Here is a 24,179-nt window from a genome sequence, read left to right as displayed (position 1 = left end):
GCAGAGAAGAGATCAGTATCTGCCCCTCCTCTTCCCTCCGTGAGGAAGCTGCAGACCGTGATAAGGTCTCATGGCTCTCAGTCTCCTCTTCCCCTGGCTAACTTGTGCTTTTCTGAAGGAGCACTGGCCCATGGGAGCCTGTGGGCCACTGATAGCTGCTCAGTCTCTGGCACAAGGGCCATGTGAAGCCCCTGCCCAGTGCCAGCACCTCGCTGGGGACCGGCGTGGCTGTGCCACATGACTGAAGGGTGGCTGGGAAAGGCAGGGTGCCCAGCCTCTGCAGCCAGAAGTTCATAGCAGTACACTTGGCAGGAGTACTTCCATGTGTCTCCCACATATCAGCTGGGCTTTCAATACTGATCATGAGACCCAGGCTTTGGTGCCCAATATCCTATCAGTATTTGCATTTGTATTTGTATTACCTACAACTCAGGAGCTAGTGTTTTTCTATTAATACTGCTTTGGCAATGGGCTTTAATTTCTTTTGTGAAATGGGATGTAGTTGCTGTAAGGCAAGCACAGCATGAGCTGGACAAATTCTGAGAGGATACTCTTTGCCATGCTGTAGGATTTAACAGAAATCTCACGGCTGCTGTGCAGTGATGCACTGATTACCCTGCTCAAATCCCAGAGCTATTACAGCATTCACGTAGGAAGAATACCCACGGTTTCTTTCTTTCTTTCTATAAATTCCTTTATTTGCAGTAAAAGAAAGCATTGGTATAAAATAGCCTTTCAAATTTGGCAGTTGTTTGCTTGCTGTGTCAGCAATATGTGTGAAAGAAAAGGCATGCTCCGTAACCTACATTTCAAAGGTCACAGTGCTACTGCTCCGGGCTTCTGAAAACCACAGTTGGAGCCAGCATCATGGTTGGTCTGAAGATTTGGTCTGTCTTGCTGATTATCCTCTACCATTTCTGTCAAAGATGTATCCCGTGTGGAATTTCAACACATGTTGAAATAGGTAAGGCATGTTCAAAATAGATTTTCTTGTGTTTTGAATTTTTTGTGAAGAGAAGTAAATTCAGACTGAGCTGGATAGCAGAGGGAGGAAATAATGTTAAAGTAACAAGCAGTCTACATCATTTTAAAAATGTGAATAACAGGATAAATGAGTAGTTTGATTTTGAAGTTTGAAATTTTACTGGTTTTGTAAGTAAAATGCTTGAATTGACTTGGGTTGCGTATTTTTCCGTCTCCTAAGACGCAGTCATTATGTAACTGGAATGTTTTTGTCTGTGAGTCCTACGCAGACAGTTTGGTTTGGAGAAAGAAAAGGAATGCTTTAGGCAATTCATGGGATTGTTATATTTAAACTAAAGAACAACACGTCTGTTTACAACTCAATAACACAACTCTGTTTACAAATCACTCTATTAATTATGCCATACCTGCACAAGTAGATAAAATTCTGTAATATGTTTCTATTTGTTACTAACATCATAAAAAAATTGGTTTGTGCCTCTTTCTGGTAGGTTCCTCTCTGTAGCCAGAATAGTCTAGATTTGTAGAGAATGAAGGAGAGAACTGAGTGAACATCAAAATGGAGAAATATTTCTGTTTTAAATTTCTTGTTTGCCTGTACTATTTTTAAAACCTGGTTTCTTCTGCAGTTATTGCAAACACAAACATGAGCAGTGTGAGGTTATTCTGAAACAGCTACTCATAATAAATGACAGTTTTAATTGTTTGTTCTTCTGGTTTTGTTTCTAAATCCATTGCTCAAACAGATGGTAAAACATAAGATGTTGCCTTTATTCAGGTAATTTTCTCAGACTTTAAGTACTGAACACATGCAGCTCTGAGCAATTTAAAGACTGGGATCATTCATGGTGTTTGAGACTGGAGTGTGTTCCCTTACTGAGTGTTATACCCATGGTCAGCATCCTGGAACAATTTGTTTTTCCTAACAATGTGTCAAGAAACCTATAATAATCTGTAGGAGAAGTCACGCTGCCTGAGGTTAGGCAAGGGCACACAACTCTGCAAACTCAGGACTCTAATTACTGAGGGTGAGCTTCTGAGGACTTGAAATAACAGATTTGCCAGAATAGAGTGTGGTTGAAAAAAAAAAAAGAAATCAGCAAAGAGAAACAAGCTTACAGATCTGTCCCAAAATGGTGTTTTGTTTTTTTTTTTTTCTTTTTATAATCAAGGGAGCACGTTGCAGAAAACATGTGTTTGTATAATATTTATATAATCTTGGTTGTCTGGGGAGTGGTGTGTACACTGAATTATTGGGTCATAGTTTACAACAAGTTTCGTCCATTTGTCAGAAAATTACATTAAACTGTGATCAGCACTGATGCTGCTAAAATGAGTGCTCTTACTGTTGTTCACATAAAAGTCTATGATGATAAGATGAAAATATTTCCAAAATTCAGACACTGAGTACTCCACAAAAACCAAAAAACAAACAAACAAAAAAAACCCAAAGAACAAACAGTAGTGCAAGTCTGGGTGCGGAAGCTCTTCACCCTAGGAGTTCCCATCAGACTTGTGAGGCTCTGTGGGCTTGTGGGGATCTGGCATAAAATTCCTTTTCAAGGTGGAGTAGTAGAACCTAGGCCCACTTGAGTAGTGAGAGAAGTGTGGAGGAGGTGTGAGGCAGAAAAAGCAAACTGCCAAACTGAGGCTCTCCCACACTGGAATCAGAGATGTGATGTGTGTAGAAATGTGTGAGCCTTAAAATTTTAGATTATTGCTTATTATTTTGTTGTTGTTTCTTTTCTGATGCAAGGCTGGTCTTTAAGGTATCTTATTTGTATAAGGATGATTTAGATTATTGGGTAATATTCAAAGTGAAAGATCATTCAAACCCCCACAGTTTTGTCTAGATCTTGTTCCAGAATAGAAATGGATTGTTTTGGGTTTGGTGGGGAGGTTTTTGTTTGTTTGTTTTGTTGTTTGGCGGGGTTTTTTGTTTAATTTTGTTTTGGGGGGTTTTTTGTGGTGTGATTTATTTGGTAAGGAACAAATTCGCTTCAATCTTTGTAAAAGAGCTTTACAGGAAATGTTGGGTAGTTTTAGAATAGTGTTTATGGATTATACCTGGCATCTAATATTAATTTGGAGACCTCATTAAAGAAAAGAATGTAAATTCATTTAATTCACTTGTTATGCCAGATAAATAAAAATTTTGGCCATAAGAATATCTGCCAATTCAGTGAATAATTAGTGCTATTTTCCTTGCTGACTTCAGATTTTTGTTACTTTTCATGCCTGTTAAAAATTAATCAAACTTAAACACCCACATTGATTCCCAACATAACCTTTTTCACTGTTAAGGGCAACAATGAAGCTTGCATACAGCATATCTAGAATTTTATGGTCCATGCTGTACATGTGCTGGGTGTGATCCTGTTAGTTCACTGCAGTAGCTCATTTCTGGACATGGGGATTTCATTTCTCTGTGATTTCAGCTTGGTCAGCTTGGGAGCTAGGGATTAGAGAGAGACTGAAGATGTGCCACAGAAAGAACACTTCCCTATTAACTCCCTAGGTGAGAAAACATAGCCTCTCACAAGTACACAGTTCTGTGAGAAACAATGTTTCATGCATGTGGCACTTGGCTTAGGTATCAGAATGTGGTGTCTTCTGGTTCTGCTAGTGCTTCTAACAAAATGGGGGCCTGGACACAATACCTATAAATCAACAATTCAATATATTGTTTTTCAGCACATAGAGCTCTGGAATTTTTCATTAAGCATGAAGGGAGTGTTAATTATAGACAGGTAGGAAACATAATTTTGTACACCTTTCTTCTGAATCTTTTCTTTCTGTCTTCTTGCCTTTCTTTATTATTCTCAGTAATGTGTGTGTCAACATTGTGCCCAGACTGTATTTTTATCTTTTTTTGCTCAAAATAATTTGACTCCTTCTGAATATTATTACAGAAATATAGCAATTATACCAATGTGTGTATATATATACAATTGGTGTGGTTTATTGCATGTTTTCCTACCTTCTTTAGTCATGTTCTATGTGAGCAGTTGTATTAGAAGAATCAATAGAGGACTTTGGGAAAGCAGATTTAGTAAACCTGAGAACAGCAAAATAACGGAAGGGATTTGTACACCACATGGTGTATTTTACCAAGATAATAGTTGTATTTTGTTGGCTATTTAAAATGTATCTTCGATGTTGGCAGTAAAATCTAGGTTTATGTTGTGCAATAGCATTCTGATTCCTTCCCTCCCCATCCTTTCCCCAGTTATTACTAAGTCACCAAGATGCTTTTCAGGCTGGGAGCATTTATCCTGATGCCTTTTATCCTCCAATCTGCAAACATGGTAAGAGAAGCTTTATAAGTCCAACTTTATAACAACTGTATTTTTATGTGGAAATCCTACAGAATTCAGTGGGTTAAAAATGGTTATACTGTAAGAAATGAAGTGTGGTCAAAAATGCTTTCCTGCAAAAACTACTATCCCCCATTTTTGTTGAAGCCTTTTTGTAGAACTTTATAATGAAATAACACATTTGAAAATGTTTTAGAAAGTAACTCTTGGGTAAATTTAACTATTTAATGGGTAGGGCAATTTGATAGAAGGATGCTGTTTGACTAAATTAGGTCAGATTACTGAGTGCAGAGAGGACAAAATGATCTTTTTTTATTAAATCTTAGGAAAGGCCTAAAGCTATTTATGTATTAAAAATCATTAGTTTCTATCAGATCAGTCAAAAAGAGGATAGGAGAATCTAAAAATCCCACAGTAACAAAATAGTGTAGGACTTGCTGTGGGTGGGTGGGCAAGTGTTAATAAGATCCCAGTTTAAAGCTTTTTATTTCCAGAGTGCAATCTTTTGCCTTTTACTCTTCTTGTTGGAAATTAATGCCAGTCTTAATTTTGCTACTTGCAGATCAAACGACCTCACTACAAAATTAGCACTCTCTTGAAAAAGCTGTAAAAATTGAGTCTTGACTTGCAAGCTCTGAAAGGTTAGCTCTTGATCATAATCAGCTTCTCCAGCAACATTAGAGCTGTAAAACAGCCAGCTAGGCCTTACTGTAGGATATTTGCTACTGAAAGAGTAAAGCTGGGTAGTGAGCAGTTAGCAATGGGATAAGGAGCCTGTTTTACAAGCTATTAGGATGTTTAGGCAGATACCAGGGACAGGGCAGAGATAAGTACTTTGTGTATATCTGGCCTTGTTGGCTTTAATATTTTTGAGATATTAGTGGAATTTTAAAGTATTGGAAGTAGCTTATTTTAGTCGTCCATGCAAATTCCATTAAATTTGAGGTGTACTTAGGATCTTTGTTTGGTTTAGAGCCAAAGCACACAGTTGCAGCCAAAGTGTTCTCATTTTTCTCAGACAGGTTGTTGATGCTGCCTTTTGGTTATGCCAACTTGGTTGGTTCATATCCTGATGTGCTCAATTTGCATCCAGTTCACATCTCTGTTTTGGAATTTAATACTGGTTTTGTCTTCTGTCATTCATTAGGTCACTGGTCTCAGTTTTCTATCTGGCTCTGCCAACTTCTTGTCCCAAACTTCAGTCTTGCTTTCTTTGTTTTCATGACTGATGTTCTCCTGGGATTTTTTTCAGTTCCTACTTCAGCTTGGTTATATCTATCTACCTCATCTTTCCCTTCTAACCATGTCTTATACCAGGTCAGAGCTTCTCTATCTGCAGTATCCAATCTTCATTCCTTCACTAACATTGGAGTCCACCTTGCCTTGTTAGAGTTGGACCACTTGCCAGCAGTCTCCTTTGTCAATATGGAAGAAATAGGTACCTCTTCAGACCTGAGCTGTTTTAACTGAGTGTGACAAGATCAAGAACAAAGCCATCCAGACTGCCTCTTTGGACAGGAGACAAGCTTAGATGGCTACTCTGATTTTGGCCAAGCAAGTACCATCTTTCTTTTTACTAGTTTAGCTGCACTGTAAAATGTCAAGAGGCCAAAAGGTAACTTAATTACCCCCAAGATCCACTCTCTCAGTGTTTAATCTACCCTAACATTGTGCAGTTTCACATTGCTGTGTCAACAAACACGCACTCTTCCTCCAAGAGTACTGATGGTCTGAACAATCTCCTGCCTACCTTCTTCCCCCTTAGAGAATTTAACATTGTGTGCTGCTTGATCTCTTTATGTTAACATTCCTTTGCACTTAGCTTTATGTAGATACATAGAAATTTTTAGGCAAGGTCACTTGTGTTAGATTCTACACAATCTTTTCTGCCTTAATTCAGGTGAGAGTAGTAATTGATTCCTCAAATGAAACCTGATTTTTCCCACTTTCTCTCTTTTTCTCCTCCTACATTGACTGCATCTTGGTTGTTTTCCTTTCTGTTGGAAATGATTGTGGTGTTAATGATGACATAGCCCTCCTCCGCCCTGTGGAAACTCATACGTGCCAGAAAACATGACATTTTGATTTGGCTGCCATTTCCTACAGCTTTTCTGCCATACAAGTGGATGCATTATCTTAGTCAACAGGTTCTCTGTCAGTTCTCTTTATCTTCTCTGCTTGGGAGGCAGCTTTTGATTTTACTGTACCTACTCACAGGCACAGAGAAAAGGAGCAGGCACAAAAATTTTCAGATGCTTCAAGCCAAAATCATAGAACATTAATCTAGTATCTGATTTTGATAGTATAAATCAAATAAAAGTAAGTCTCTCAGCTCTTTTCATTAGCTGGAGTGCAAAATGTATCATCTGTCTGCCATGAAATTGAACAAAAGTCTGTGGGGTTTTTAATGCAGAAAACCCTTTCTTTTTCTTTTTTCTATTTCATTTTTTCCCAAAAAAATAAATCAAATATAGATATAAATTTTATTACAATAGGAATGTTCCATTATGTGTCTGAAGACACTCACTGGCCACCATTTCTCAAAGCAAGTATTGACTACATCAGAAGGAATTATCCTCAGCCTTGGGAAGAGGTAAGAAAATTTATTAACTTTTGCTTGATTGACTTTGTTTTCAACTGTTTTCTTCACCTTCGCTAGTTGTAATTTCATCCTTTGTGACGTGTAGAAAAAACCCAACATTTTTATAATAAAATCTCTGCTTATGTAGGAACACTTAAAATCCTGTTTTAATCTTTATAGTACAAAAAATTTACAGTTTCCATATAAAGTCTGTCAGTTTTCTCTGCTGTGGTCTGATGCTTATGATACATTTCATAGGTCCAGACTTTTAAATATGATTGGTGGTCTTGCATTCCTGTGAGATATGGTTGAGGGTTTGCCATTTGAAAACCAGATACCTTTCAGATTTCTCACTTGTGAAATCTTGAACTTAGTCCAGATTTTCTCTTGTTAATGGTCTGTGAGCTATGTAGGAGGAAAGGAAAAACAATTTGTCAAAAGTGAGCGTGCAGAGGAATGTATTTCCCTCCTCTATCTGCCTACACAACAACCATGGTGGCAGAAGGAGTTCCGTCCTTGGAAGTTTATCCATGGTTGAGAAAAACAGTTCAGTACACATTTAACTTGAAGTATGCAAATTACCCTGACACCAACTATGTAATTCTGTGGCCTTGGGCTGTATAAACCGCTTAAAGTTTCCGAAGTTACAAAAGCTGAGCACAGCATCAAGCAATGAGTGGTCAGCACTTAGTCCTGGTAAACTCTTGGGCTGTAAGAGCTTCTCACCTGTTTCCTTGTATAATGCACATTCAGAAAATGCTAACATTTTCTTAAAGACAGGAGTAAAATGACAGACAAGTGGATTGTTGTTGTGTAGGCTACAGAGAAGCTCGTGGCTTTCCTGTTTGGAATTGCTTCACATATGGTGGCAGATGTTAGCTGGCATAGCCTGGGCATTGACCAAGGATTTCTAAAGGCCATGGGAGAAGTAAGCCTGTATTATTTTATTTATTGATACAACTGGATTTATTGGAACAGATAACTTTGCTTTGGACTGTGGTGGGGAGGAAAGAGAAAAGCTGGAGCCCTGTTTCAGGAAGATTTTTGGAGAGACACAATGTCACAAACTTCATAAGAGTGGTCAGGTTTGGGACCTGTAAACATAAGTGTTGCTTGGAGAGATTTTTTCTGCTCATATTAAAAGAAACAGGCAGTTCTCTTGTTTTTCTCTTTCTCCAGATTGATTTTCATGGTTCATACTCAGAAGCTCACAGTGTTGGAGATTTTGGTAATGTTTCTGTTTGACAGTCATAGATCCTTGTATTAGAATAACTTATCCTCTTCAAAACCGTGGTGGTTGATTCTGCCTCTTGTCCTGTGCAATGCTGGAGTTAAGAATGGCTTATGGACACTATATTCTTGCCCTTCCCCGTGGCTTGCAAAGCCCTGCTGTACCCATCCTCAGGTTTCAGAAGATGTGATAAGGCATATGGAAATTTGGATTAAAGCCAAAATGCAGACCAAAGGATGCTAAGATTTGGATGGAGTCACTACTGTGATTTTAAATTGTACATTATTCTCCAGAGGTACAAAATGTGCAGCATACTTTCAGGTGAACCATTTGTGTATTCTAAATATATAGCTGGAAGACCTGCCATATAAATGCATATAGAAGAGCCATACATAACTTCATGCACACTGTTACCCATGACAGATACTTAACAGGTTTTGTTTGTTGGGCTATGTGGGGTTTTTTTCATTCTTTCATCCTCAGGAGGAGATGTAGTGAGTCAGTTTGAGCTGGACTTCAGCTACCTGGCATCAAGCTGGTAAGATAATGAGGTTGCCCTCTCTAACAGTTAATGTTTATTTTTGTATAATCATATATAATAAAATTATATATAATATCACATCATTCTATATTAATATGTTTTAACAAAATGCTGTCGTTTATTTTTCTTTCAAAAGAAGCCTTTGCAACTATTTTAAATGTTATGAGTTTGGTATTCCTTATATGCATATTTCCTATGCCCTGACATGAAAAACTGGAAGGACAGAAGAGAGTTTTATATATATGAACACAGCAAAAAAGATTAAATTATTTATGTCTTAAATTATAAGTAGTTATATATAAAATAGGCAGTGAAAACCTTTTGCTGGAATGTCCTGGCAGCTGGTTAAATAACTCAGTTAAGTGGCAATCTCAGTGAGATTTATTTAAAGTTTTGGAAACTGAGGATGTTGAATTCAGATAGTTTTGAAAGCATAAAAATGAGCAGAAGATTAGATATCCACTTTTTTTTCCCCTCACAGTTGTCTGGTATTTGTAAATCTTCATGACCTTACGTAGGCTTTTGAAATTTGGGATATTTTATAGGCTGTTGTTATTACAAGAATGGCAATCTTTTATTGGGTGATGTGGAACATCTTTTGTTGTAATACATTATTTTTGGTTTTAGGTATGTACCTGTCAAAGACCTAGCAGCTATCTATAAGGAATTTTATGGAAAAGAGGTCATAACTGAAAGCACAATTGCTGAATGTACTCATCTACTGTTTTTTGAGCTGTAAGTTGAATATATCTACCTGAGCATTTGTAAGTGAAACATATGCATGAGAAATATGATAATAATATTTTAAATCGTTGCATTGATGCATTGATGTCACCAGGAAAGGCTCCCTCCTAGGCCCCCTAATCACAGAACATCTGAATTATTTTAATGACTGGGATTCAAATTTGGACTACTTAATGACTGTTTAATTATTACACCAGAGATGGTGAATCTTGGCTATTTAATGCATTTATACATTTAACATATTTATGCCTATTTATTTGAGAACAGCTGTGTCTTCAAGTGCCATAGCACTGTGGTGAGTTAGCAGTATAATTATCATGCACTAAAGGAGTCTCTAGATACATGCCTCATCTAGAATTTATGTACATCTCTTCAAGTCTAAGAATAATTCAAAAGAGACTTTGGATATCTGACAGTGTCTGCTTTTTAATATCCTGAACACTTTATTCTGTATCCTGTATCCTGTTAATTACCAGTAGTCACACAACATTTACAAAAACTGTGAATCCTTCAAAATTAAGGCAAATAAAGTTTATATTGTTACTTTTTACATTAAAACTTTAAATAAACATTAACAACCAACATGGAAATGTAATGACTTGCATAGTATTTACCATATAAGCCTTTTGAAAAGAAGTATTTAAATAATATTTAAATAAAGCAAGTTTTATTTCTGTTTGTTTGTTTGTTTGTTTGTTTTGTTTTGTTTTCAGGCATGGAGAAAGGCTTCTTGTTGGCAAGGTTGGTTTTCTGTTTTCTTTATAAAAATGAACATGTAGCATGGAGACGATGTGATCCATCTTACTGAGGATGTTGCCGGTCTCTTAGCTTTTTCCAACATTTGCTAGTAAATCTCCATTTCTGGTGGAGAAGTTCCATGAATATTTCCTTGGAGGAGTGGATGACATGGCATTCTGGACCAACAACATTTTTGAGCTGATGAGCCATATGCTAGAGAATGGAACCAGGTATAGTGTGTGTCCTGAACTATGAAATGCAGTAGTCAAGTCCTGACACCTACTTAACTGTTCTTCTTAAGGCAGGATCTTTCCTAGAAGAGGTGCTGAGCTTTAGATCCTCACTTGGACAAGGGAATTTCCATGGCTGCTTTTTACCTGGGTGCACAGGATTATTCAGGCCTTGAGTTTGTACTTTTTTTGTGTTCACACTCCTTTTCCCTGGCATGCCTCTGGCACGCCCAGGTGATACTTAGCAGGGAAAATTTGGGGCATTCTTTAAGACATACTCAAGGGTTTGCTTAATACTGCATAGCCATGTCCTGAGGTTCTGCCTAGACTGGCAGTCTGAGCCTGCACTTTTTGGCTGCTACCATCAGTCATCAAAGATGTCCCTCTTGAGAAGAGGTCAGATATTACCTTCAGATTCTGAAGGCAAGTAGGATTAGAAAGAGTGGGAGTATATATTCTAGTGTTTAAACTCAGGCTTCTACTCACAATTTCATATTTTTATAGAAGTTTAACCCTGTACAGCTCTCTTACAAATACAGCCTTTCTGTAAATACCTGTAGAAGCCCAACAGTGGCAATTAATCCATCCATTTATATGAGAAATATCACTGTTGCTATTTTGGGAAATAATATTTGAAATACAAAATGACATCATCTGTTACATTCTTTGTTTCAGAATGGTACTTTCATTAAAAGTGTTTTTGATTCATATACGTGCGTGTTTCAATAAGTTTCCTTCAGGGGCTCTATAAAGACGTGATATCCATACAGAACCTAATCAAGGTCATCAAATAAATATCCTAGGGGTTTCTAAGGGTTATGATGATGCTCTGATTTTGATTTTCTTGGTAAAACAGATGATTTTTAACAGAAGAATCAGTAAGGATAAAAATTGTATTTTTAGTTTCACTTCCATTGTGGTAAAATCTTTTAAGTGCATTCTCTGTATTTTTCTTTAGTGACTGCCACCTGCCTGAGAACCCGCTGTTCATAAACTGCACAAAGGAGCACAAGGACAACCATGTGTAAGTATTGCTCTGATGGTTTAAAACTTCAGTGATGAAAGGAGGGTCTTCTGCTAAAGTGAACAGTAAGCTACTGAAAATTAGAGATATTTTGGGTAATATTTTGTGTAAGAATTTGAGATTCTTTTAGCACAAATAACTAAGTTTTTTATAATGGAATAGTGAAGAACCTAAGAGCGGCTTTTGCCTCGAGTTATTATTTCAGTTATATTAATTCTTATCACTGCCTTCTTTATTTTAGCAGAAACAAACAATTAAAACATGAACATCACAAGAATACAACTTCTTTGCTTACAGAAACACTTGAGAAGAATATAAACTATACAGAGAGAGGAGTTCAATTCAACATACAGCCTTGGGCAACAGTAAGTGAGAAGTAACAGATGTGTCAGGTAAAATTCATCACTATAGAAAATTGGTTTTGTTTCTGTCTGAAATGCTGCGTGATGAAGCAGGGTCTCTGGATGTTAACAGTAATAGACTTCATGGACATTCCTGTACCATTGTTATTCTATATATTTACATCATAAATACTCAAATTTTAATCTTTGCTCACTGTATAAATCCTGTACTGCCAAAAATGACAACACATATATTTAGTATTTACATTTTACAGACATATGATGGCTTTTTTGCATTAAGAACACCCGGCAAAGCATAGCAGTAAATGATTAGTAGTGCTCCCTTTAGAACATACAGATTTCTGTCTTTCTAAAATGGTGCTTATGATCCTCTTAAATCCATGTGGCGATTTCCACTGTTGGTGACTTGATTTTTGAGGTGACCCGAAACACTGTAGCATTTCAACCTCTGTTTTAACCACTGTTTTGTCCCTTGATTATTTTTATTTCAGAAATCCCTCCGCTTAATAAACCATGCTTTTAAAACCAATGTCTGGAGAGCATTAGGAGCTACACATCAGAAGTCTTCTAGACACATCTCCAAGCCAGCAGCTTCGTATTTTCTGACTTCACCCTATGCTAGGCTTGGATGGTTGGTAATTTTTTTCATCCCACCTTCCTACTGAGTACCTACCAAAAAGTTATTGTTGGTCCTTCGGATACTCTTCAAAGGTGACAGTGCAAATCAATTAGTGGTACAAATCTGAGAGAATGGCTTATATTGTATGTCCAGAACAGCAAGTTAACTAATAAAATTTTTCTTTTAGATGTTGATTAAGCTCAGAATGGAAGGAACCAATGTTAGAACTAACATTGACTCTAGTTCTGAATAGTGAAGGATTGTTGTTATCTTTTTTGGTTGTTGTACAAAATTAATCATCTGTCACGGGTTGATGATTGATCATGTCTAGCAAGACTTCTTGGAAATACTCTAGACAAGTAGGGAGTTCAAAGATGGATTCAGGACAGAGAGAGACACATTCTCTCTCCTTACCAATGAGATTCTACCTTGATCTGCTACGGAGAAGAGTAATAAAACAAATTTCCATTGCTGCTTCTGTAACTTCCCTTATTCTGTCTCAAATTTGGGTTTTATACTTGAGTTTACTTCACACTGGCTAAATTATCAGTAGCTAGTTCTTTCCATGTTCCCTCTCTAAACTCCAACATGTTAGTGAGACCTGTGATCCTTTTACTTATCTCCTGTTAAGTCCATCAATTAAATCAGATGTTCAGTTAAAAAGTTTTTTTTTTTAGTTCTTTGTCATATGCAAGCAGCCCTTTTTCATGCTCCTTGCTCTGATTGCTCTCAGTCAGTAAAAAGCAGTTTCTACAGATCTCAGATGCATTGATGGAAGATGATTCTTCTGGTTTCACTTAATTCAAGAAAGCACAAATAAATGTGTGATATAAAACATGCTGTATAGATCTTTACAAAACAATATGGGGTCGTGGTTTATCTGAATTATGGGGCTTTTTTCTGCTAATGTTGTGGTAATCTGGAAATGCTGATTTTATTGACTCCCTTGCTGTACAGGGCACTGATCTCAGCTGACCTAAACCAGGATGGATATGAAGATCTGGTGGCTGGAGCACCAGGGTACAGCACCATGGGCCATGTTCAGACAGGAAGGGTGTATGTGGTCTATGGCAACCAGTCAGGTTTGCCACCAGAGGACATGGATCTGGATGGGAAAGCTGACCAAGTACTACAGGGTCATCAGGTAAGGGGTCAAGGCAGATATTTGTCACTTGTTTTGTTTTTTTCTTAAAAACTGGTGATTTTTGAATGAGCAATGGTATCATTAATGTGTATGAGTATTATTCCTGAAACACTCCTCCTGATGTCATAGGATGTCATATGCATTAAAAAAAAAAAAAAATCATTATTAAAGTCCCAGGAAGAACTGAATGATGGTGATCTGTAGTTCACTTCCACTACTGTACCAGATAAATGAGTATTAGACCATAAAGTGCCTGTCTCGGTTTAGAAGACAGGTATCTGCTAGGGAGGGGCGGGGCCTCTCTAGGAATGGGGAATTCCAATCCCTTCCCCCCAAGTCATTATAATTTAGAAAATTAAAGAGGCTTTTTTTCAGGCAGAGCTATGGAGAAAGGAATAACAGTTCTTTACTAGTAAATATAACAAGACAAACAACCAACAACAACTACAGCATTAATAATAAACAGAACCAGGAACCTCGAGGGGCTTTGTTTCACAGAGCCCGGGGCAGACTGATCTCTTGGGACCCCAAGAGCACTAGGCTGGAACGGTGGAAACTCCCGGGCCGGTGGCTGGAACGGCGAGGGTCTCCAGCAGGCAAACGGGGAATATCCCGGCAGGAAAAAGGGGGTGTCCCGGCAAAGTGAGCAGTGCTGAAGAAGCCGCGAAGGCTGGGCAGGGCTGGCCCAGCTCCAGCAGGGCAGGCGAGGGGGATCCGAATTCCTGGGCACTCCAGCAGATGATGGATGATGGTAGAATTCCCAGGACCGGACCCTCTGTTAACAGTATACTCCTCACACAGCAAGCAGCAGCCTGACCGTTCCCCTCCAATGCTGAGAGCAGGAAGAAGAAGCTCAGCTCCCCCCAGCCCTGTCCTTTTCCCTCCCCCAAACTTTGTGTGATCGTCTCCCTCCCGGCCACATCTTTTTGTGTTAGTCAAGTACCATCTAAGTATCAGCACTTTGATTCCTAGTAATTTATGGGGAAAAATTCTTTAAGGCAAAAAGGAACAAATCTAATCCCCAACAGCGCCCTTAAATAAAACTCAGGTTGTGTCTCTGTAAAACACAGTACAGCTCATCCTGGTCCCTGCATTTAAGAAAATATTGTGTTTCCTGTTATTTTAGATCTAAAATTCTTAATTTGATATGTTTTAATTCCTTTGAGGCTACAATTCTTCATTAATTGACAAAACTTCTCTCCAAATAATTTTGTCTGTAGTAAGAGTATTTAAAAAAGGGAGAAAACTCTGATTGACATGAAGGCGACTGGTTTGTAACCAAGAAGTAGGAGCAAATGACCCTTTTGAGTGTTAAATATGATCCTCTGTAGAAAACACCCTTATTCACTAAGAAGATGATAGGGAGAAATGAGATACATCTCCTTTTAATTTGTTTCTGTGGTTATAAACTGTGGAGTAACAGCTGCTGCCTTCTTACAGTGTTTTAGTTGTTCCCAGTCATAATGCTGTCAACAGAAAAGACCATAAACTTAACATTAATGGTGCACTGGGCTCAGAAAAGGAAATGGCAAAGCAGTGTCATATTATATTCAGTTGTCCTTCATTTTAACACAGTTGCTTTGAATTAGTGTATTGTCACAGAGGTTATTACTTAGAAGAAAAAAAATTGTTTGGATAGACTTTTGTCACCTGTTTCCAGTTCTTCCTTGTGCAAATGTACATTTGGTTTTCATGGTTTTGACTTGAAAACATGAGAGCAATACTTTTTGTTTTAGCCTTCAGGAAGATTTGGTTCTGCCTTGGCAGTCCTGGACTTCAATGAGGATGGACTGCCAGATCTGGCAATTGGAGCACCTTCTGTGGGATCTCAGTTTCTTACTTACAAAGTAAGCTACAAACATGGGTTTGCTGTTCTTTTTAAACTCTCCAAAATTAATGTTTTTATTTATACCTATTTTTTTAAGCATTGAAATGAAAAAGAGCATTTCTGTTTTTGCTCAAGGTGATATTGTAATTTAAACAGAAATTTATAACCTTTTGGGGTACTTTGACTAGAGCAATGACAGCTACCTGTATTTCTTTTTCAGTGGCCTTTTTGCACATTAGAAATCCAAACCAGATTGTATCTTTGCAGCATTGACATGCTGGAAATGTAAGGGGCCATTCATGAAATACAAGTGTACCCTTTTTGTTTAGGAACAGAGAGTCTGGAATGGACCTCATGGGTCAATGAGTTTTGTCATATGCTGTCACAAGGCAAACAAGTTATATCTAAAATGTGATATGAGCACAGACATGCTTACTTAAAATAATCAAGTTAAAGAGACTTAATGACTTACAGCTTACCAGATAAGCCTGCGTATAATGGTCCCTGAATATTTTTAGGCCATGCAAACTGAGGGGTAAAATGTTTTGAGTTAAACAATATCCATTAAGCTTAAAACTCTTCAGAATTTTAGATACTAATTTAGCTGTCTAAATAAGAATTTAAGTTGCTTTTATTTAGACTCACCACTTGGAAGGAAATTTGTGTGCATCTGTTGTGCCTGGCACTGTTTGCCATTGCATTAAATAATGATTATCAAAATTTGAGCCACCTGAACGTGTATTATGAGTATAAATATACTGCCCTTGCTCCTTACACACAGTATGATGAAAATGTACTTCTCTACTTTATTGCTCGGTTACAGCAGTATCCATCACCCATGGATGTTCTTAGTTTTGGGCTGGGAAAGAAAGCATTATGGGAAGGCTCTGAGAGGGAAAATTAAGTTGTATGAGTAGCCCTAGCAGAACTGTTCCACTCCTTGTGTTTGGCCGTGGATTTAATAATTGATACTGACATGCAGGTGCTCTCATGCCTTATTTTCTTTTTCTGCTGTTTAGGGTGCTGTTTATATCTACTTTGGAACTGTGGGAAGAGGCTTGGCACCTCAGCCAAATGTTACCATAACTTGTCAGGTATATTGATAATGTAATGTCCTGTTTATACTATCCTGTTAGTCAGGCTAACACAGGGCTACACAGGCAGGTGGTGAGATAAAGGGGTAAAGAGCCTAATGGGCTTGAAAAAGAATGTTAAAATTCAACTCATCATTGCAAGGAAATGTAGACTGATGAGGATGGAGCAAGCAGGTGCTTGTTTAGATTGATTGTATTTGGGAAAGACATTTATACCCCAGTGCAGAAAGGCAACAGGGTGAATAGAAAGGTGCATAGCCCTCAAAAAGCCACCAAAAAAAGCCACCAAAAAACTCTGACCCAAACAAAAAAAACAAAGAAAACAAATCTGTAGCCAGGGAATGGGAGGGTAATTTGGGCAGAAAAAACTAGCTCTTTAGAACTAAGTTTCTCTATTTTGCTACAGAATTGATGGTTTCAGTTCTGTTTTAGGCTTAAACTAACTGTTTATTTCAGTATTCCTACTGTAATCTTGGATGGACCCTCCTGGCAGCTGATGTTGATGGGAATGGAAATGCTGATCTGGTTGTGGGCTCTCCATATGCGCCCGGTGGTGGGAAGCAGAGAGGATTTGTGGTTGCATTTTACTCTCATTTCAACAGGAGTGACCAAGGTAATATTTGTTGAGTAAATTAACCTTCCCCATCGTTTATGTGACCAGTTATTTTTTCCTAATTAATCATGACATAATTCAGGTCTGAAGTGATCCCAAAGGGTTTCCCTCCTGCTCAATAACCTATGAAGCCAGACCAGATTCCTCAGGGCTTTGTCCAGTTTCATTTAAAACCTCCACTGATAGAAGTTGCACAGCCATTCCAGACAGCTGTTCTACTTCTTGGCAGTTCTCATAGGGGAAAAAAATCTCTTATTAAAGCCAGTATGAACTTTTCTTGTTTCAGTTTATGTTCATTGCCTATTGTCCTCCCACCATGCATAGTGATCTTATAGGCACAGAAAGCATGGAACACCCCTACAAAACTTGCTCCAGTTTGTTAACATCTTTCCTGTTATGGAACAATGTATTATAGGTGTGATCTAGGGAACAATCACTTCTGTCAATCTCTTTGCCATGCTTCTGCTTATAGCAGTTGGCTGGCTGCTGTCAGAGCCTCACAGTCAGCTCTCTGTCCACCAGGATCTCCAGGGCCTTTTCCACAAGACAGCTCCTCAGCCACTCTGTCCCCAGCTGTATCAGTCCAAGGGCATCTCCTTTCCCAGGGTCAGGCTTTGCATTTGTCCTCACTGAATTTTGTGAGGTTCCTGTCAGCCTGTTACTCTGGCCTGCCTGGGTGCCTCTGAATGAGACCACCCCCCTACAATCTTCTGTTATCTGCCAGCTTCACAAAAGGGCATCTTGTTGCCTTGTCTAAATAATTCATAATAAAGTGTCCAACAGGATAAGTAAAAAAAATTGATCCCTGAAGGCACTCCACTTGTTGCAGGCATTCAGAGAACAACACATGGTTCTCTGCTCTTGTCAGAGGGATCATCTCAACCAGGTTTTTCCCATCTGGTTTTCTGTCCATGCAAACTGCAATATCCCAGCTTGGGTGCAAGAACAATTGTGAGCAACTGTGCTGGAAACTTTGCTAAAGCAATGGATTCAACTATGTATTGTGAGTTCAGGGTAGGCTCTTTCTTGGAAAATTGCAAATGAACCTCAACAAATGTATCTTTATCATTCTGTACATTCCTTCATGTGGCTAAAGAGGAATGCTACAAGTGAATATAGTTAATGAGTAAAGGTGTTGAGGTTTCTAATGAATGAGGGAGGAAATGTCGTATATGGAACAAAATAATAAAGCATGGGCAGCTTTGTTGGAATCATGCAATTGAGATTTACAATAATGCTTAATTGTTGCAGTTTATTCTAATTCATGTAAAATTAGAAACCACAAGAACTTGGGTTTCAAAACAGTGCTCACTGACAAGTTTGGAAAACCAAAGCACACAATGAGTTATTTAAATTATAGCCAGAATGATCTGAAGCTTTCCCACCCAGCATCCTTGAAGAATTACTGTGGTGTCTCTCGCTCTCAGAGCCCTCCACTCCATTTTTGCCTTGGCTAGCTTGAGCAACAAACCACAGTTGGAAGGATTTTTCCTCAGGGCCCTAAAGATCCCAGAGAGGCTGTGAACCTTTTCCTTTAGAGAGAGCAGGCACCCATTGATGGCAAAGGAAGGTCTACACTTGATCCAGGGGAAATCAGGGCTTTATTCAGTCTTTCTCCTGTGGTCCTGCCCCCACAGGGTCAGGAGCCCGGTCCCTCTCCCCCAGCCAAGAGAGCGATCCCTGTGCTTTTCCTGGCTTGTATTCAGGGGGAAGGGGTTAGAGGCGGGGACAAGCCACTACTCAATCAGGGATAAGGTAGGAGTGGAACAGAGTTGGATTACATTCCAGTGTGGGAGAATGGGTGGGGAAAAGGAGCAGGGACAAACTTTGGGATAATACATTTTCCATGGGAACAGGGGAGTACAGAAGAAACCATTACAAAACCCTATATAAAAATGAAATACATTATAAACCCAAATAATACACAAAAACAAATTACAAGTTCTGATAAAATGTAAGTAGTTTAGGGCAAGCTTTCATGTACTTAATGTAGGCTATTGGAATGATTGAGAAATAGGCTGAGTCAAATGAAAGATTTCACCAGCTAGTCAAGCTGCAGGGTGAGCAAGCAAAGTCAACAACTACTGATGCCATGTCATGGACAGTGTAACTTTGCACAGAGAAACTTGCTGTCAGAGGATGCATCAATGGAGGATTGCAAAAGGGTTTTTCAGTGACAGGACACACCAAGATTTAACTCATATTTTTTTCTGGTCTCTCAGGACTTCTCTCGGTACAAGATGCCAACTGGATGGTAGAGGGGGAAGAAAACTATGCTTGGTTTGGATTTTCACTTGCCAGCTGCCAGCTGGAGAACATGACGTTACTGCTGATTGGTAGCCCTACATGGAAGACTTGTTCTAGGTATGTTGCATGTGACAGCTTGCTGTCTTCTCTAATCTGCTTTACTTCTGCAAGGTTTAAGATTTGCAATAGATTAGACTTCCAGCTCTTTTAGGAAGTTTCCTTTTTGTTCTGCTTAGAATATTTTATTACATTAATATTTTTTGTGTCTTCACCCTTCCATATGAAGACAAGTGTTATTAGACCCTCTCTAGGGTAGGTATTTGTTGTTTAAAAACACCTAAGAATTTCTTGAGTTTCCTTGTGGAGGGAGAGGAATCACAAAAAGGTGAGTAAGTGTGCCTTAAATAACCATATGGATAGCTCTTCCTTTAAGATAGCATTTTTAAAAGCAAATTAAACATGAAGATGTATAGGATGATAAAAAAGTGGATAGACACACCAAGTCTGTGCTCTAAGTATTGTGGAATTAGTTAGAACAAGTATGGGAATTACTAAAGTAGATTTCTAGAATTTGTCAGGCACTCTTATTCCAAAATATAAGGGGAGAACATGTACAATTATATGTTGTTACATACAAATTTATTTTGCATTGTAATTCAAGCTGCAGTCCCCTCTTGCTGGATGTCAGACAGAGTGTTGGGAAGGTGTATGGGTATAACCCGCCAAGTACAAAGCGCTGGTTTGAGATAACTGGAGACAAGGTAGGGCTGCTTCTTTAGTATGAGACCTTGTGAATAATTTGAAGTAAAGTGGCATTCTGTAGAAATTACATAGGTGTTTTAAAAATCTAACAGGAGATGGGCAGAATGGGTTTGTCTCTGGCCAGTGGTGTGCTGTCTGTGGCCGGGAACACAAGGAAAGTTTTGGTGGTGGGTGCACCTACTGCAGGTATGTCTTGAAATTTGGAGACCATTTCTGCTTTAGGATGTTTGTTTCTGCATGTCTTGAGGAGACATACAATGTTTAAGGGAAAAGGAACCTTTAAATTGCTATGTAATTAAAAAAAATTCGAAATCATTGTAATCACCTGTATATACCTTATATGTGGAGTCATCTCTACTGTGCTTCAACTTCAGTGTGTCTTTTTCCTTCCTTAAAATGGGCTTAACACCATTACTACTTTGCATTATTTATGTAACAGTGATTTTTTAGTAGACTGCATATTTCTTGGAATTGAAACAACACCATACTTTGTCCTCACTCTGGCAGTAGACCGTAAGGAATTGAGGATGTCAAACTGCAGAAGTCTCACTTGAATGCATTTCTCCCCTGGTACTATGAATAAAAGACTTGTTTTTCCTATGCTAGTTAGTATTAATCCCATATAATTGTTGATGTTATTTGATATTATATTAATTTTGTCCATTTTATGTAATGCCAGTATTATCTATAATTGTAAGTATTAATCCTGATTTCCTATGTCCGATGCTCAATATCTGTCTTTTTTTTTTTTTTTTTTTTTCCCAGACAGCCTGTCTAGGATTTTATTTGTGTCATCAGTGCTGCATCAAGCTGGACTGGCTCTGGTATATGACCTGTCAAACAGCACTAAGCCTTCTCTGCTCAGTGCATTCAGTGGGGACAGGAGGTTTTCTCGTTTTGGAGGAGTCGTATATTTAAGTGATCTGGATAGTGATGGGCTAGGTAAAGCTTGATCAATCTAGACCAGAAGTGAAGTGTTTAATTTTTGGCAACACAAAAATTGGTCACCTGTATATTCATACAAGTGCTAAACACGGTCTGCTTTCTCAATTGAATTGTACCAGTATTCCACCGTGCCTTATAGAGAGGCCTCTCTAAAATCCCAAGTTACTCAGTCAGAAATTGAAACATTTTAGTTGCCATCATTAATAGGAATTGTGGCATCTAGAGGCATGTAAATACCAGCTCTCCCATGTCTACCATTAATTCACTTCTGCTGTATTATGTCCTCTCTGTAATATGTGCAGATGAAATGATTGTGGCATCCCCACTGCGATCTAACAGTGTCACCTCAATCCTGTCTGGTGGGGCTGCTGGCCGTGTTTATATTTACAATGGCAGACAGGCATCCTCAGGGAATGTGACAGGCCACTGCACGTCATGGACTTCTCCCTGTCCTGAGGACTGGGTAAGAATACATGAAAGTGAATTCTGGACGTAAGTTTAGAATGACAACTAATTAATTATATTCAGTACAAATACCAAGGGTGTTCTGCCTTGGTTTCAGAAAACGAAAGGTTTTGTCAGGTTTCTGAATCTCTGCAGTTTGGCTCCTCCTGTTCTTAAATTACTTTGCTGTTTAGGAGCCAGGGTTATCATACTGGCCTTCTACTCTCTTCCACTGACTTTTTTTTTTTTTTTCCCTTCCTTCTTTAGGCACAGTACGTTCTGATTTCTCCTGAGGTATGTAACCAGAAAATGAACTACCGAGAGAAACTAAAGAGTCGTACTTAAAAAACCTAGCAGCATGATAATAAGCGATTTTATTTTACAGGAACTATCAAGATTTGGGAGTTCCATTACCACTGTGAAATCTGAAAGAAAGGTGAGAAAAATTACTGGGGTGGCTTGTTTTATAACATCCTTCTACCTCACTTGCATATACTAGCTAACACCTCACATGTATCTTACACGGTTTCAAGTCTTAAGTTCTTTACATAGTTAAGTCACTCTCTGAACCAATAATTAAACCCATTTTATAGAGTAATGAGCTATGGAGTTACCAAAATTTTGGTACCTAAATTAAAAAAAAAAAATTAATAGCTTTAAAGCAGCCTGAATTCTAAACTGCTCAAGAGTATGGGAAATGCAGCATAGGTACCTCCTGGCTTTACTGCTCATGCAAAGTGGATGCTCAGCTGTGGAGCAAACCAGGCACCCAAACCCACCCCTCTCATTTAGTCTTTAGAGGCTTGCTGTCCTGGATATCATCTCCAGTGAATGCCATTCATATGTCATGTGTTTCTAAGCACAGTTTTTACGTGATTGATTTAGGATATGTTTGTGTACCTATTTCTCTTTGCTTCCCTCAGATGCCCACTTGTTTACCAAACACCAATTGCTACATTTGTATGATGCACTGAGGAGCCTTTTTTTTATCTGGAAGGGTACTTAGTGCTTGTTCAGCTGAGTTCCAATGTTCTGCTCACTCTAACATCCCCTCCATGAGGACTGGGGTTCTCTGTGCGAGTACAGAGGAGGTCTTCAGCAAATCGAGTTTGACTTCTTGTGTTAAAACATGCAATGGAGAAACTGGAAATTCTTCTCAGCTAGATTAGGGTGCATAATCCAACACCTGAAATACAGGCACTGCTAAGTGCAAGTGAGGCCATTCTCCAAGCAGTTGTGTTCTGTTGCTACAAAACCATCTAGTCCACACTCCCTCTTCATCCCTATTAATCTTAGCCCTGAGAAGCAGTTTGTATGGGCAAGACACTAATTTAATTTGGTTCCAGCTTGCTCCAGTTCCCCAAGTCCCCAGTGTTTGCCAAACTATATTCTTAACTTCTACCCTAATGAGGTGGGCTGCTCTCTCATTTCCCATCACATTTCTATATGACACTAATGAGACGGCCAAAATCCATGAGGGAAGCTTAAGGCAGCCATGCACCTGCAGTTGCATTTTGCTAACCTTTGCTCTTTATCCCTGCAGAAACAAGTTGTAGTGGCAGCGGAGAGAAGTTCTGTGAAAGCTCGACTTGGTGGAAGGCTTTTTGTCTACTCGCTGTAACAGTTCACAGTAGCCTTCAAGATCAGGGCACACCTGGTCTAGTGAAGAATTTCTGTAATATTTGTGCTACTTTCCTGAACCCACACAAACCAACGTACTGTAGCAGCAATCTTTTGCTGAATTCTGTGGTGGGCAGCAGCATCGCATCTCTAGAACAGGCAAGTTGGTCTGAAAACCTTTTAGAGGTTGAAGTGAGCAGGCAGCTGCATTTGTGGTAGTATTTGGCTGTAAAAGGAATGTTCAGTGGCCACCTTCTTTACTGGCCAGATTTGAGTATCTTCTTGACAAAACTGGGAAACTGCAGCACAACATTTACAATTCCTTACATACTGTGGTAAGGATTCTAAGTTATGGAAAATTACTGCCAAAATGATAAGCATGGAGCAGGGGCAGCTTTAAGACTGACAGAAAGGCATGTGATGATCAACAGGACTGTCTTTCTCTCTCCTCTCTCTCAAGTCGTGAAGCCTGCATTGAGGGTGTAGCAGCTCAGATCTCCCAGGGAAAAAAAGCAAGACTGATGAAGTTTTAGGAAATGCTTTTGCAATTTGGCTGATTATACTCTGACATCCTTTCTACTTTTATGTAAAATTCCATGACTATGGTAACAGAGTTGTTAATGCCTTTTATTGTTAACAGTATTGTCTTTAACTAATTAACACTAATTTTGTATGATGCAGGTTTAACAGTGTGTATCAATTATCTATTAAAGAAGTTGAGCAGCAGAATGTGTTGATTCTTACCAATGCTAGTCTACAGACACATGTGTGTTCTCTCTCTTGCCTCCTTCACAAAGGCAAAGCATTATTTTTATTTTAAATAAAATTGCACAGAATTCTAAAGGTCATACTCAAAAATTAAACACCTCAACTTACCTTCCAAGGATTTCTCTCTCAAGGATGTTGTTTTAAACGAATCAAAATAGGCAGTGAACATTAGCTTGATGTACAATGCGTTCTGGTATCTATTTTGAGGACTAGCCCCAGTCACAAAACACTTTCAAAAAGAAGTTAAATCTTCTTGTAGCTGTTTCTGTCTCCGCACCGGGCGGATGCCGGCCTCTGGCTAGCTCAGATTTGCACAGCTACAAGATGTTCCCAGTTCGGATAG

General features: G+C 38.7%; 1 protein-coding gene across 6 annotated transcripts; it reads left to right on the top strand.

Annotated features, from left to right (window-relative positions):
- The first annotated feature begins 817 nt into the window (after positions 1-817).
- GPLD1 (glycosylphosphatidylinositol specific phospholipase D1) lies at positions 818-23,797 on the top strand. Of its 6 annotated transcripts, none has more exons than XM_040058261.2 (25): positions 818-964; positions 3,679-3,734; positions 4,214-4,292; positions 6,797-6,894; positions 7,700-7,810; positions 8,062-8,110; positions 8,597-8,651; positions 9,282-9,389; positions 10,112-10,139; positions 10,227-10,366; positions 11,325-11,390; positions 11,632-11,755; positions 12,244-12,383; positions 13,329-13,515; positions 15,252-15,362; positions 16,363-16,437; positions 16,894-17,050; positions 19,273-19,414; positions 19,959-20,058; positions 20,152-20,245; positions 20,825-21,001; positions 21,307-21,467; positions 21,716-21,742; positions 21,834-21,884; positions 22,992-23,797. In XM_040058261.2, the coding sequence occupies exons 1-25, from the start codon at positions 868-870 to the stop codon at positions 23,067-23,069; spliced, it is 2,511 nt and encodes an 836-aa protein (XP_039914195.1). In that variant the 5' UTR covers positions 818-867; the 3' UTR covers positions 23,070-23,797. The 6 variants fall into 6 exon arrangements, with proteins under 6 accessions (XP_039914195.1, XP_039914186.1, XP_039914213.1 ...); XM_040058252.2 differs by having other exon boundaries at positions 833-964; positions 6,776-6,894; XM_058420334.1 differs by having other exon boundaries at positions 846-964; positions 11,635-11,755.
- The last annotated feature ends 382 nt before the right edge of the window (positions 23,798-24,179 follow it).

This window comes from Hirundo rustica, chromosome 1 (assembly GCF_015227805.2).
Source record: "Hirundo rustica isolate bHirRus1 chromosome 1, bHirRus1.pri.v3, whole genome shotgun sequence".
In the NCBI taxonomy this organism is placed as follows: Eukaryota; Metazoa; Chordata; class Aves; order Passeriformes; family Hirundinidae; genus Hirundo; species Hirundo rustica.
This window is presented reverse-complemented; position numbering and strand designations above follow the sequence as displayed.

Excerpts from the sequence above, each read along its gene's own strand:
- GPLD1 (XM_040058252.2), top strand. The coding sequence starts at position 868 with ATGGTTGGTCTGAAGATTTGGTCTGTCTTGCTGATTATCCTCTACCAT. Across the intron at positions 16,438-16,893 it reads ATGTTACCATAACTTGTCAG|TATTCCTACTGTAATCTTGG; the intron begins GTATATTGATAA and ends TGTTTATTTCAG. Across the intron at positions 19,415-19,958 it reads ACATGGAAGACTTGTTCTAG|CTGCAGTCCCCTCTTGCTGG; the intron begins GTATGTTGCATG and ends TTGTAATTCAAG.